Below are 13,765 nucleotides of genomic sequence, written 5' to 3'. Positions count from 1 at the left end.
GCCCGTTTCCAGGCACAAATCGCTGTGAAATCAAAATTTTAGCGCCAGGTTGGCGTTAGTGCCAGAGCGCGTAACTTTCTCCACATGAAAGTTCACGAGGAGTGTTCGCGCTAACTCCGGCATTGCACCACAGAATTTGTTCCGGCCCTGAAAAAAATCGGCCATTCTGTGCATGCGCCATTTTTTTTTTCTTCCCGCGCTTCTGGTCTGCTGTCCGATCGCAAACGCTAATGCAGGGCGCTGCACATGCGCAGTACACTGGGGTTGAATCAGCCTTTTTATTATTCGATTTTGATGATGGAGGAGGAGGAGGACAGCAGACAGCGTGCCAGACGATTTTCACAAGAGGCTAACAAAGCACTTGTGGAGGCTGTGGAGAGGAGATGGCAGGAATTACACAGGAGGGGTGGATCTAGACCCCTGCCATCCATATTTAACAGAATCTGGAGGGAGATTGCATGAGGAGGTCTCTGCCTCAGACACAGTGGCCAGGACTGGAAAACAGTGCCGGAGAAAGTTTAATGATCTTTCGAGGGTCGTTGGAGTGAGTACAATTTTTATTGATGCACTCCTTTCTTACTTAAATTATAAATCTGGCACACTATTTATTCTCATGCTGTTGCTGTCTTTCAGCACTCTGTGGGTTGCCTCCTGAAATGAATGACACATAGGTAGGCTTAGTGCGGCACCCTATTTGCCATGAATGATCTTTACACATTATTAAGATTGCTTTCTGAGATTTCATAAGATGTCTCCGCAGTTCAATGTCCTCCTGATGAACCACGTGCAACTTCCAAGGCCATTAAACAGAGGACTGTATTGCATTCAGACAATATGGTATAAGTGCTTTGGTGGCGATCCGTGTGTGCCACAAGAGCAGATGGACCCTTTGGTAACCATTCCCATTTTAATTTTTGCAGCCATAACCGCTGCGAACAGGTGCAGACAGGTGGCGGTCCGCCTCAGACCCTGCCACTTATGGACTTGGATGAGGGAGCGGCAGGCCTCATTGGTATCTTAGGTCGGACAACTGCCACTGGTGGCACTGACCCCATTGGGACAATGGGATGCAGTGTATGTGGACTAAGGTTGGGGCAATGTGATGCAGTGTCTCGGAACTAGATATCATCATAGGCAGTCCCTTGGAATCGAGGAAGACTTGCTTCCACTCCTGAAGTGAGTTCTTTGGTGGCTGAACAATCCAATACGAGAGCCACAGACTCTGTCACAGGTGGGACAGATATTCGCCGGGGGAAGGGGTGTGTGGGACTGGTTTGCTGCACACTCCTTCCGCTGTCTGCGCCTGACCTCTTCACGCTCTCGCCGTTGAGATTCGAAGAGCTCAACGCCCTCCCGGATGCACTTTCTCCACCTAGGGCAGTCTTCGGCCAAGGACTCCCAGGTGTCAGTGGTGATGTTTTACTTTATCAGGGAGGCTTTGAGGGTGTCCTTGTAACGTTTCCACAGCCCACCTTTGGCTCGTTTGTCATGAAGGAGCTCTGCATAGAGCATTTGTTTAGGGAGTCTCGTGTCTGGCATGCGATCTATGTGGCCTGCCCAGCGAAGCTGATCGAGTGTGGTCAGTGCTTCAATGCTGGTGATGTTAGTCTGGACGAGGACATTGATGTTGGTGCACCTGTCCTCCTAGGGGATTTGCAGGATCTTGCGGAGACACCATTGGTGATATATCTCCAGTGACTTGAGGTGTCTTCTGTACATGGTCCATGTCTCTGACCCATACAGGAGGGCAGGTATTACTACGGCCCTGTAGACCATGAGTTTGGTGGTAGATTTGAGGTCCTGGTCTTCGAACACTCTTTTCCTCAGGCGGCCGAAGGTGGCACTGGCGCACTGGAGGCGATGTCGAATTTCTGCATCAATGTCTGCTCTTGTTGATAAGAGGCTCCTGAGGTATGGGAAATGGTCCACGATGTCGAGGGCCACGCGTGAATCATGATGACTGGGGGACAGTGCTGTGCGGCGAGGTCAGACTGGTGGACGACCTTTGTCCTACAGATGTTAAGCGTAAGGCCCATGCTTTTATGTGCCTCGGTGAATACATCGACTATATCCTGGAGTTCAGCCTCAGAATGTGCGCAGACGCAGGCATCATCCGCGTACTGTAGCTCAATGACAGAGGTTGGGGTGATCTTGGACCTGGCCTGGAGGCGGCGTAGGTTAAACAGCTTCCCACTGGTTCTGTAGTTTAGTTCCACTCCAGCGGGGAGCTTGTTAACTGAGAGGTGGAGCATGGCAGCGAGGAAGATTGAGAAGATATAATGGAGTAGCAGCGGTTCTTTAAATGAGCCTGTGCTATGTGACCTTCCTCATGTCACCCCGCCCCCTCCCCTGTTGCTAACCACTCGTCTGTTGCTTTCTACCTCCAGATGACCAGTCACAGGCGCCACATCCCTCAGATCAACCCTCCACATCAGGCCATCATGTGGAGGAGGAGGAAGAAGGGGAAGAGGAGTTGACTGAGCAGCCGACTTCAGGGGGGGTGGGTAGATGCACTCTACACCTCTTTTTCCACTGGCAAACATCTTGTCCAATGATGATGTAACATTCCTGGGCTTTGAGATCTCTGAGGCTCCTGGGACTAGTGGCGTGCAGCAACGCAGTTCTGGAGTTGAATGCTGTATGACATCTCTCCAGAGGGTGAGCCGGCAAAGTCGGTCTGCTGACAGACAGGCAGACGCGGAACTGGACATAGTGGGACTGTGCAGGGAGAGCATCCAGCTCAACCGTCAGCTCCTTGATGTCCTGGGTAGGATTCCCGCGACCATCAAGAATCTCACTGCGACCATAACGGAAATAGGGTCACAGATTGTTGGTGCGAGACACGAAACCTGCGAGGCCATCACTGCCCACACGAGGCCTCCACCAGTCACATTGGAATCCCAGAGAGTGTTGGGAGCAGCCTTTCCGAGTTCCCCAGTGTGATACCCACACCCACCCCCACACCACCTGTGACTGGCAACACTGATGAAGAGGCTCGCCAGTCAGAAGCCAGGCCTTCCACATCACGAGCTCGTCCACTGTCTGCCCAGGAGGCATCTCCCCCGAACACAGCAGCGCTCTGACAACCGTTGCTGCACGCCATCATGGTGCCACTTTGGGTACGAAGAGCGGGCAAGGAAGGGGGATAAGGGTAAGGGGGGGGGGGAAAAGCCAGTGGTAAAAGACAGTGGGGAAGGGGTGTTGGTTATAATGTTGTTATTTAATCACACTTCTGAATACAGATAATTTCTGTCATTTTATTAAAGTTTCAATATTTGCAAATGATGTTAAAGTTCTAAAAGTTTACAATGTTTCATAAATTCTTTTGTTCACCTTAACCATTCCTGTGTAGTGTCTCATTTGCAGAATAAGAGGGGGAATAGTCAACATGGTGGGATAGAGTGGCCAGGCAACGGTCAAACGGGCCTTTCAATCTTCAAGTAAAGCGTTCAATTATGAGCTGCTGATGTAAGGCTTTTGCAGCGGCAAAATTTCCACGATAGTTGTGGTGAGGGTGGTGGTAGCATGGGTTCCTCGCCAGGCTCCTCTTCCTCATCCTCCTCCTCCTCCTCCCCTCCTGAGGTGCTTCTGCAATCCCTACTGACAAATCCTGTCATCTCATGATGGCTAAGTTGTGTAGCATGCAGCACACCACAATGAACTCAGAGATCTGCTGAGGGGAGTATTGCAGGCAGCCTCCAGAGTGGTCCAAGCATCGGAAGCACTGCTTGAGCACTCCAATTGTCTGTTCAACGATGTTGCATGTGGCTGCATGGCTCTCATTGCAGCAATGCTCGGCTTCTGTCTGAGGGTTCCGGAGGGGGGGTCATAAGCCAGGTGGCGAGGCTGTAACCTTTGTCCCCCAGCATCCAACTCTGGCCTTGTAGTTGACACTGGAACAGGCCTGAGACAATGCTCTCACGCAAGATGAAAGCATCATTCATTCTCCCTGGATATTGGGCATTGGCTGCCATGATGCACTGAGTATGTTCATAGATGATCTGTACGTTCATGGAATGGAATCCCTTTCGGTTTCGGTAAATCTCTGGATTGTGTAAAGGGGTTTGTTGGGCGATGTGCATACAGTCAATGATACCCTGAACCTTGGGGAAGTCAGCAATTTGTCCAAAACCTACAGCCCTCTCATTTTGGGCCTTCTTGGTCATTGGGAAAGTTATGAAGTCCATCGTGCGTGCGTACAGTGCAGTAATCACCTGGCGAATGCAGCAATGTGTAGCGTGCTGTGAGATGGAGCATATGTCCTCCGCTGATGCCTGAAAGGAGCCGGAGGCACATAGAAGGCAAGTGCCACAGTCACCTTCACTTCAACGGGCAGTGCAGTCATGATACTGTTGGTAGGCTGTAGGTCTGCCTATACGAGCTGGCATATCTCTATCAGCACTTCTTTTCGGAAGCGCCTTCGAGAGCTGCGGGTATGAGCAATGTTCCCTGTAAAGTCGTTGGGGGTAAGGCCGCCTCCCTATACGTCTGCGACCTCTTTGATTATGTTGAAAATGATCATCCATAAGTCTTCTTGCAGCTCAACGCCATATGAATATAGCAGCCAGGAATAATGGCTGACATAGTATAGCCCCCATCTTTTAAAACGTCCTTAAATGTCCTTTAAAACAAACTATAAAGTCACATAAACTTCATAATGAAAAGTATGCAGTAATGCAATGTTCTTCTCCCAATGCTTTTAATTAATCAGAACTCCAACTTTCTCCTCCATTTCCAAGATAGTGCCGTTAGCACCTGGTGCACCCGGGGTGTGACTGGTTTTTGCTGGTGGGTTCCTGGGCGGATGCTAAATCGGGCAATATGCTTGAAAGTTCCGCCCGGAGTGCAAGCGCAGTGATGCACGATGATTTACGTCATCCAAATGGTGAAAACAGCGGGCAGGCACTAAGTTTAAGTGCCGCCACAAAACCATTGTCGAAAGTTCTGCCCGGGCACAAAATCTTGTGTGCCTCATTTCACGCCAAAAAATATAGTTTTTGCGTCCCACCCAGGCGCTAAACAGAGTGCAAATTAGCCGAAAATCCATCCCGATGTATCAACACCCGAAATATTAACCTGTCTTTCCTCTTTACAGTTGGTGGCAGATCTGCTGTCTATTTCCTGCATTCTCTGTTTTTATTTCATATTTCCAGAATTTGTCATTGTCATTTGAAAAGAATGACTGATTTCCATGAACTTACCACATAGGCTTTTCAACTGAAGATAATTTACAATTTGATATTGAGATGAAGATCTTGATTGCCTACCTTGCAATGCCCAAGTCATTGGGGCCAAAATGCAGGGTCTCAGAAAGATCCGTTGCTGCCCGTTTGCGGCGGCCATGTGTCGGAATCCTGTGGCCGCCACCTTGTGGTCAATTGGCCGACCCGACCCAAATTCAGGTCGGGGATTTTTAGGCCTGTACCCGATTCCGCCCCGATGCTGATGACCGCCGCGAGCGCGTTATCAGAATGCGCACCGCCGCTCTCGCTCACCTGAAAAATGCACCGACCGAAATTCAGGTTGAAAAATCATAGCCCTGCCATGCGGTGCTCCCGACAGCTTTTTCGGTCGGTGCACCTTATTCGAAGTGATTTGCGGCCCGGTCGCATAGCAGCCTTCCAAGGGGAGGGCCCACTACCGCGGCCGCCATGTATTTATTTTTGCTGGCCGACCTCCCGATCGGCCGGCAAGATAGTGCCCATGGGTTTGGCCAGGCTGAAGATTTAAAATGCCCGATTCTCTCCCCTTTAACGGAGGGGAGAGAGCGTGATGACGTACACGCGCTGTGACGTCACCGCTATTCCACCGCTGATTGACAGCAGCGGAGTCCCAGTCCCGACCGAAATTCACTCCCTCAGCCTGCCTTCCTGTCTATCTCCCACCCCCACTAAAGTCCTGAAAATCGATCATCCGGCTGCCTCATGACTTCCTGTGGTAAAAACAGAAAAAAACTCATAGGTGCGCCAGCTTTCTTGCGCTACTGAATTTCGGCCCCATTATGTTCATTGTATAAAAGCATAAGCCCAGCTTCATTAAAGATTAATATGGCAGATTTTTGGCCACACAGTGTGGCAGCAAGATAATTTGTTACTCTTTCCAGTCTGAACATTTTATTTCATTCGTTATAAATCTCATTTGGGGATAGACATTCATCGGAGCCCAGTTTCGGACGGGAAAGTGGTGATGCATCTCAACAGGATCTTTCGAAAATAATTATTGTTAAAAAAAACATAACTTTTGTTTTTGGCCCGCTACTTACAGTGGGGTGGGCTGCCAATTGAAGAATCCTGAGGGGGACAGGCTCATCACTTATCCCCCGCTCACCACAGACAGATTTCAGAAGAGGGCTTAAAAGACCCCATTTACATGTTTCAGGAACTGGTCTGCCATTCCAGGAGCACCCTGTGGAAATTCACCCCCATAAACTTCACAGCTTATCTCTGAGTTACTCATAAGTGATGGAATGTGTCTATTTGTATAAATGTATAATTGGTAAGTGGAGATGGTAATTATTAATGAGAGTCTTTCTATTTGGTATTAGACAGCAAACACAACGATTGTCTACCCCATCTTCCATAAGGGAATCTGTTTCAAGTAAGTAAATACACACACTGTTCTTCTTTAACCCTTTGAGAGCAGTACAACAAAAACATTTTCTGTTTATTCAGCAAATATAGAGCTAGATTTTCTGCTCATTCATAATCAGTGGGCAGAAAAATCTAGCCCATAATGTTAATCAATAAACAACTACAACAGAAACACTCTTAATGTAACAAAACATTAATAAATGTTATGTTCTGTATAATTCTCACTTCATAATCTGCATTAGAAATGGAAATACAAAAGCATTTCTACAGTGCATATTTAATAGATGATAACAGTTGTGTTATGAAAGCTCGAGAGTAATTCAATGGCTATGTTTTGGTTTCAGTAGGTGATACAGTGCCTGTGTTAATGCAGTAAGTTTGCATATTTAACGTGTTCCCTTTTTGCTACATGTATTGCTGGCCTGAATTTCTTGCTGTTCTTTGGCACTGCAATTTAGATCAGCAGTGAAAAAAAACAAATGTTGTCATTCTCAATTTCAGCTGCTGGGTGGCACTGTGCAGTATTCCAGCTGTGTTTCTACACAGGGCCGCCCAGAGGCTGAAACAGGACAGTACCAAAATGTCAGTATTGAAGTGTATTGTGATGCAACACAGTGGCAAGAATGAAGTACTGCACAAATTACTGACAACCAGTCAAAGAAACGGTAAAAAAACAAAAAAAGAGAAAAAAGACTAAACGGAACAAAATAAAGTGAACTGTAGGAAAAAAAATGTTCAATCTGAATACAGGTAACGGAAGCAAAAAGAAAATGAGTGTTTCAGATAGCCACAGAATTATAAATGAAGTTATTTGGTGTGGTGTATTTGGACTTTCAGAGGGCTTTCGACAAGGTCACACACAAGAGATTAATGTGCAAAGTTAAAGCACATGGGATTGGGGGTAGTGTGCTGACATGGATTGAGAACTGGTTGGCAGACAGGAAGCAAAGAGTAGGAGTAAATGGGTACTTTTCAGAATGGCAGACAGTGACTGGTGGGGTACCGCAAGGTTCTGTGCTGGGGCCCCAGCTGTTTACATTATACATTAATGATTTGGGCAAGGGGATTAAATGTAGTATCTCCAAATTTGCGGATGACACTAAGTTGGGTGGCAGTGTGAGCTGCGAGGAGGATGCTATGAGGCTGCAGAGTGACTTGGATAGGTTAGATGAGTGGGCAAATGCATGGCAGATGAAGTATAATGTGGATAAATGTGAGGTTATCCACTTTGGTGGTAAAAACAGAGAGACAGACTATTATCTGAATGGTGACAGATTAGGTAAATGGGAGGTACAACGAGACCTGGGTGTCATGGTACATCAGTCATTGAAGGTTGGCATGCAGGTACAGCAGGCGGTTAAGAAAGCAAATGGCATGTTGACCTTCATAGGGAGGGGATTTGAGTACAGGGGCAGGGAGGTGTTACTACAGTTCTACAGGGCCTTGGTGAGGCCACACTTGGAGTATTGTGTACAGTTTTGGTCTCCTAACTTGAGGAAGGACATTCTTGCTATTGAGGGAGTGCAGCGAAGGTTCACCAGACTGATTCCCGGGATGGCGGGACTGACATATCAAGAAAGACTGGATCAACTGGGCTTGTATTCACTGGAGTTCAGAAGAATGAGAGGGAATCTCATAGAAACGTTTAAAATTCAGATGGGTTTAGACAGATTAGATGCAGGAAGAATGTTCCCAATGTTGGGGAAGTCCAGAACCAAGGGTCACAGTCTAAGGATAAGGGGTAAGCCATTTAGGACAGAGATGAGGAGAAACTTCTTCACCCAGAGAGTGGTGAACCTGTGGAATTCTCGATCACAGAAAGTTGTTGAGGCCAATTCACTAAATATATTCAAAAAGGAGTTAGATGTTGTCCTTACTACTAGGGGGATCAAGGGGTATGGCGAGAAAGCAGGAATGGGGTACTGAAGTTGCATGTTCAGCCATGAACTCATTGAATGGTGGTGCAAGCTCGAAGGGCCAAATGGCCTACTCCTGCACCTATTTTCTATGTTTCTATGTTGCTATTTACCGACTCTAGCCCAGTTTATTCGTACAATTAGTTTTCCGTCCATGCCAAAATTAAAAGTTACCCCATAAACTGCCCTTTTCTCTATATTTTTACTATACGTAATGATATATTTGACCCAGTTTTAAAGTTCATTGTGCCAGATACCCCTGTGATAAATAAGGTGTCAAAATATATAGGGCAGTTCTTCCTATTTTTGCACTCTGCACTGGGCCATGTAGCGCTGATGTGTAGGAGAGGGCCAAGCTGCAAATTCTGTGGGGCCTGCCAGCCCGGGTGAAAACCCGTTTGCGCCCTGTTAATGCTAACGGGAGGCGCAATCGACCCCAAAATCTCCCCCTTCGTTTTTTAGTCTTTCCTTCCTCCTGCAATTGTCAAGCTTTTAAAACCCATCTAATCACTACTTCCTGACTAACCTCATCTACTCTTTTTAACACCAGGGATGCTTTGGCACTTTATCTAGGTGTCTCAGTAACAAAAAATGTATAATATATGGTTAGCACAAGAAAATAAATTAACTTGTTTTTAAAAATCCATTCCGGCGAGGGAAGCCAGTTTTTAATGCCTTTTTGATACATTGCGAAATGAATGATCATTTGCTGCTCACAAATGCGTAACAAATAAATCTTGCAGCTGTGATTTAATTTCAAATGACATTGCTGTTGGATCTTAAAAATGTTAAGTAAAAATGAGAAAAGAAAAACATTCAACCTTTCCAACTTTCTTGTTATTCAAATCCTTATGCCTGCCAACCTTGACTCCAAACTCATATACTATTACTTCTCGTTAAACTAGAATGCTTCCAATAAAGCAATATTCACTTTGCTGGAGGTAGTCTATTTCATAAGTTAACTCGAAATATGCAAACTTAACTCATTTTATGGCTTCCTGAGCTCATAATTATATCCCTGGTTCCCATAAAATATTTCTACTTTTATCCAATTGATTCCTTTGAGGTCTTAAAACTTGGATTATATCCCCACTTACTGTAAAAACAATGTATTTGGTCGTACTGGTGTAAAAGTCAGACTTGGGTCTCTTATGTGGAGCAACCAAATAGGAAAAGATCATTGATACTGCTGGATACGTTATACTCACATGTCTGAGGATCACTGAAATCTGGTGAAGATGTACCAGATATTATGTTGTCCTTACAGTGTCAACCGTGGCTCTGAGTCAGTAGGTTGTGGGTTCATAACCGAAGAAATAGGAGCAGGAGTAGGCCGTTTGGCCCCTGGCTCCGCCTTTCAATTAGATCATGGCTGATCTGATCCTGCCTTCAACTCCACTTTCCCGTCTGCTCCCCATAACCCTTGATTCCCTCATCATTCAAAAATCTGTCTATCTCCACCTTAAATATATTCAATGACCCAGCCTCCACATTTCTCTGGGGCAGAGAATTCCAAAGATTCACCACCCTCTGAGAGAATAAATTACTCCTCATTTCCGTTTTATTCCCGTTAGACCCCTTATTCTGAAACTATGCCCCCTAGTTCTAGATTCCCCCACAAGGGGAAACATCCTCTGCGTTTACCCTCTCAAGTCCCCTCAGAGTCTTATACGTTTCCATAAGATCACCTCTCAGTCTTCTAAACTCCAATGTGTATAGGCCCAAACTGCTCAATCTTTCTTCATATGACAACCTCTTCATCTCAGGAATCAAGGAACTTGAGCACAGAAATCTAGGGTGACACTCCGGTACAGTGCTGAGGGAGGGCTGCACTATTGGAGGTGCCGTCTTTCGGATGAGACGTTAAACCGAGGCCCCCATCTGCCCTCTCAGGTAGACGTAAAAGATCCCATGGCGCTATTTCGAAGAAGAGCAGGGGTGTTATGCCTGGTGTCCTGGCCAATATTTATCTCTCAATCAACATAAGAAAAAAACAAATTATCTGGTCATTATCATATTGCTGTTTGTGGGGTTTTAAACACAAAAGATTAGTGTGCAGGTACAGCGAGTGATCAGGAAGGCCAATGGAATCTTGGCCTTTATTGCAAAGGGGATGGAGTATAAAAGGAGGGAAATCTTGCTACAGCTATACAGGGTATTGGTGAGGCCACACCTGGAATACTGCGTACAGTTTTGGTTTCCATATTTACGAAAGGATATACTTGCTTTGGAATCAGTTCAGAGAAAGTTCACTAGGTTGATTCCGGAGATGAGGGGGTTGACTTATGAGGAAAGGTTGAGGAGTTTGGGCCTCTACTCATTGGAATTCAGAAGAATGAGAAGTGATTTTATTGAAATGTATAAGATTATGAGGGGGCTTGACAAGGTGGATGCAGAGAGGATGTTTCCACTGATAGGGGAGACTAGAACTAGGGGGTATAATCTTAGAATAAGGGGCCGCCCATTTAAAACTGAGATGAGGAGGAATTTCTTTTCTGAGGGTTGTTAATCTGTGGAATTCGCTGCCTCAAAGAGCTATGGAAGCAGGGACATTGAATAAATTTAAGACAGAGATAGACAGTTTCTTAACCGATAAGGGATTAGGGGGTTATGGGGAGCGGGCAGGGAAGTGGAGCTGAGTCCATGATCGGATCAGCCATGATCGTATTAAATGGCGGAGCAGGCTCGAGGGGCTGTATGTTCTACTCCTGCTCCTATTTCTTATGTTCTTATGAGGATGTGATGAATGGCACAGCAGGATGAGGTTGTGTGTGGCTTTGCAATAACCATTCGTGATCTACTGAGATCATTGAAAGGTTTGTGCCAATGCAGCCAGGTCTTCCTGACGACATCCCTTCTTGTGTCCTCCTATGCAATGTGCAACTAGGCTGCGTTGGTCTCCTGGGGAGGTCTCTTCCGTCCATTGACAGAGAAGAGAACCTTCCTGCGTGCTGTGACTCCTCCCAGAAGCATATGGAGGGAATCATGGGAGTGCCTGGGTGCACCTGCAGTGCTTGTCAGTGTTTTGCAGCACCTCAATGCCTGTAGAACACTGACAGCATAACTGTCTAACAATTTGGACATAGTCCCTTTAAGGAAACCGGCTGATGACATATCATTAAATGATATCATCAGACCCACTTCCTTTTAATTGGACGGGAACCTCGCTGGGCGGACTTAACAAGCCTAATCATCGTAAGATCACTTCAACAGAGCGTGATGGAGCTGGCAGCGAGCTGGATACTCGCTTCAGACCCCAGCTGCACCAAACCCGCCTCGGTCGGCGAAATTGTGGCTCTGGAGTGAGACTGCAACCTTGTGGCACAGATGCTAAAGTGACCCTAAATTACTTTTTTTAATGAATTAACTTTAGATCAAATAGTTTAGCCAACTCTTTTAAAATATGAGAAGAATTTCTAACTCAAGATTTTCCAAGACAAATTATTAAGAGCTTTTTCTATTTACCACTATAGTTAGATCTATTACCATTGCAAACTGCTCTCTGTTTCCTGTTCGCTGATTCTGTTTACAAGTATGTTTTTGATCCCATGACCTGACTCTGTAACTACAAGGATTGTAAAAGGCCTTATCAGATTCTTACTGAAAATCAGGTTATGCAATATCCACAATTCCATTAACCAATAAATCTTCATAATGCATTGCGTGTTGGCATGGTTTTCTGACATGTTGTACAATGGTTTTGATTTCTCGCATTTAATCCTAACAGGCGTTCTTTAAATGCTTCTTTTACTCCAATATTTTCCAGTATTGATGCCAAACTAATCAACCCTATAATTTCCAGAATCATGACATTTCCACATTAGAATAATAGCTATTTTCCAGTATTCTGGTACCCCACCTTACCAAATTTGTTCTTACTTCTGCTCTTGTTTCTTTAAGTATTCTTGGATGCTTTCAGCACTCCTGGAGTTTTATGAATATTCAAGTTCTCCAGTTTCTCGAGTAACCACTTCACTATTTTCTTCACGAGTCTGGACCCAACCTCATCACTTACATTCCCCAATTAGCAAGACTGGGAAGATTTCCTACAGTGAAAATGTTTTTAAAAAAACATACGAATTATATCATATTGTTAGTTTTGCCGACAATTTCTCTTCCTTAAGGAGCTAGGAGCTAAATTAAAAAGTAGGACCTCAAAAGTAGTAATCTCGGGATTGCTACCAGTGCCACGTGCTAGTCAGAGTAGGAATCGCAGGATAGCTCAGATGAATACGTGGCTTGAGCAGTGGTGCAGCAGGGAGGGATTCAAATTCCTGGGGCATTGGAACCGGTTCCAGGGGGAGGTGGGACCAGTATAAACCGGAGGGTCTGCACCTAGGCAGGACCGGAACCAATGTCCTAGGAGGAGTGTTTGCGAGTGCTGTTGAGGAGGAGTTAAACTAATATGGCAGGGGGATGGGAACCAATGCAGGAAGACAGAGGGAAACAAAATTGAGACAGAAGCAAAAGACAGAAAGGAGATGAGTAAAAGTGGAGGGCAGAGAAACCCAAGGCAAAAAACAAAAAGGGCCACTTTGCAGCAACATTCTAAAGGGTCTATGTGCATTAAAAAGGCAAACCTGAAGGCTCTGTGCCTCAATACGAGGAGTATTCGGAATAAGGTGGACGAATTAACTGTGTAACGGATACGATGTGGTTGGCATCACGGAGACATGGCTCCAGGTTGACCAAGGCTGGCAAGGATAGGAAGGATAGACAGAAAGGAAAAGGAGGCGGGGTGGCGTTGCTGGTTAAAGAGGAAATTAATGCAATTGTAAGGAAAGACTTCAGCTTGGATGATGTGGAATCGGTATGGGTGAAGCTACGGAATAACAAGGGGCAGAAAACGCTAGTGGGAGTTGTGTACAGACCTCCAAACAGTAGTTGGGGAGGGCAGCAAATAGGAAATTAGGGGTGCATGTAATAAAGGTGCAGCAGTTATCATGGGTGACTTTAATATGCATATAGATTGGGCTAACCAAACTGGAAACAATACGGTGGAGGAGGATTTCCTGGAGTGCGTAAGGGATGGTTTTCTATACCAATATGTCGAGGAACCAACTAGGGGGGAGGCCATCTTAGACTGGGTGTTGTGTAATGAGAGAGGGAACAAAGAAATGGCGGACCAATTAAACAAGTACTTTGGTTCGGTATTCACTAAGGAGGACATTAACAACCTTCCGGATATAAGAGGGGTCAGAGGGTCTAGTAAGGAGGAGGAACTGAGGGAAATCCTTATTAGTCGGGAAATTGTGTTGG

The 13,765-nt window shown here is 45.7% G+C and overlaps 1 protein-coding gene across 1 annotated transcript in view; it reads left to right on the top strand.

Moving 5' to 3' along the window:
* Positions 1-13,765, top strand: part of LOC139229982 (probable E3 SUMO-protein ligase RNF212) — a 140,274-nt gene that overhangs the window by 59,162 nt on the left and 67,347 nt on the right. The window contains exon 8 of the mRNA XM_070861684.1: positions 6,545-6,597. Within this exon, the coding sequence (XP_070717785.1) occupies positions 6,545-6,597 (53 nt within the window). The remainder of the gene's footprint in view (positions 1-6,544; positions 6,598-13,765) is intronic.

Source organism: Pristiophorus japonicus, chromosome 2 (assembly GCF_044704955.1).
Source record: "Pristiophorus japonicus isolate sPriJap1 chromosome 2, sPriJap1.hap1, whole genome shotgun sequence".
Taxonomy (NCBI): Eukaryota; Metazoa; Chordata; class Chondrichthyes; family Pristiophoridae; genus Pristiophorus; species Pristiophorus japonicus.
The sequence above is the reverse complement of the archived record's forward strand: the minus strand, read 5'-3'. Positions and strand labels throughout refer to the sequence as shown.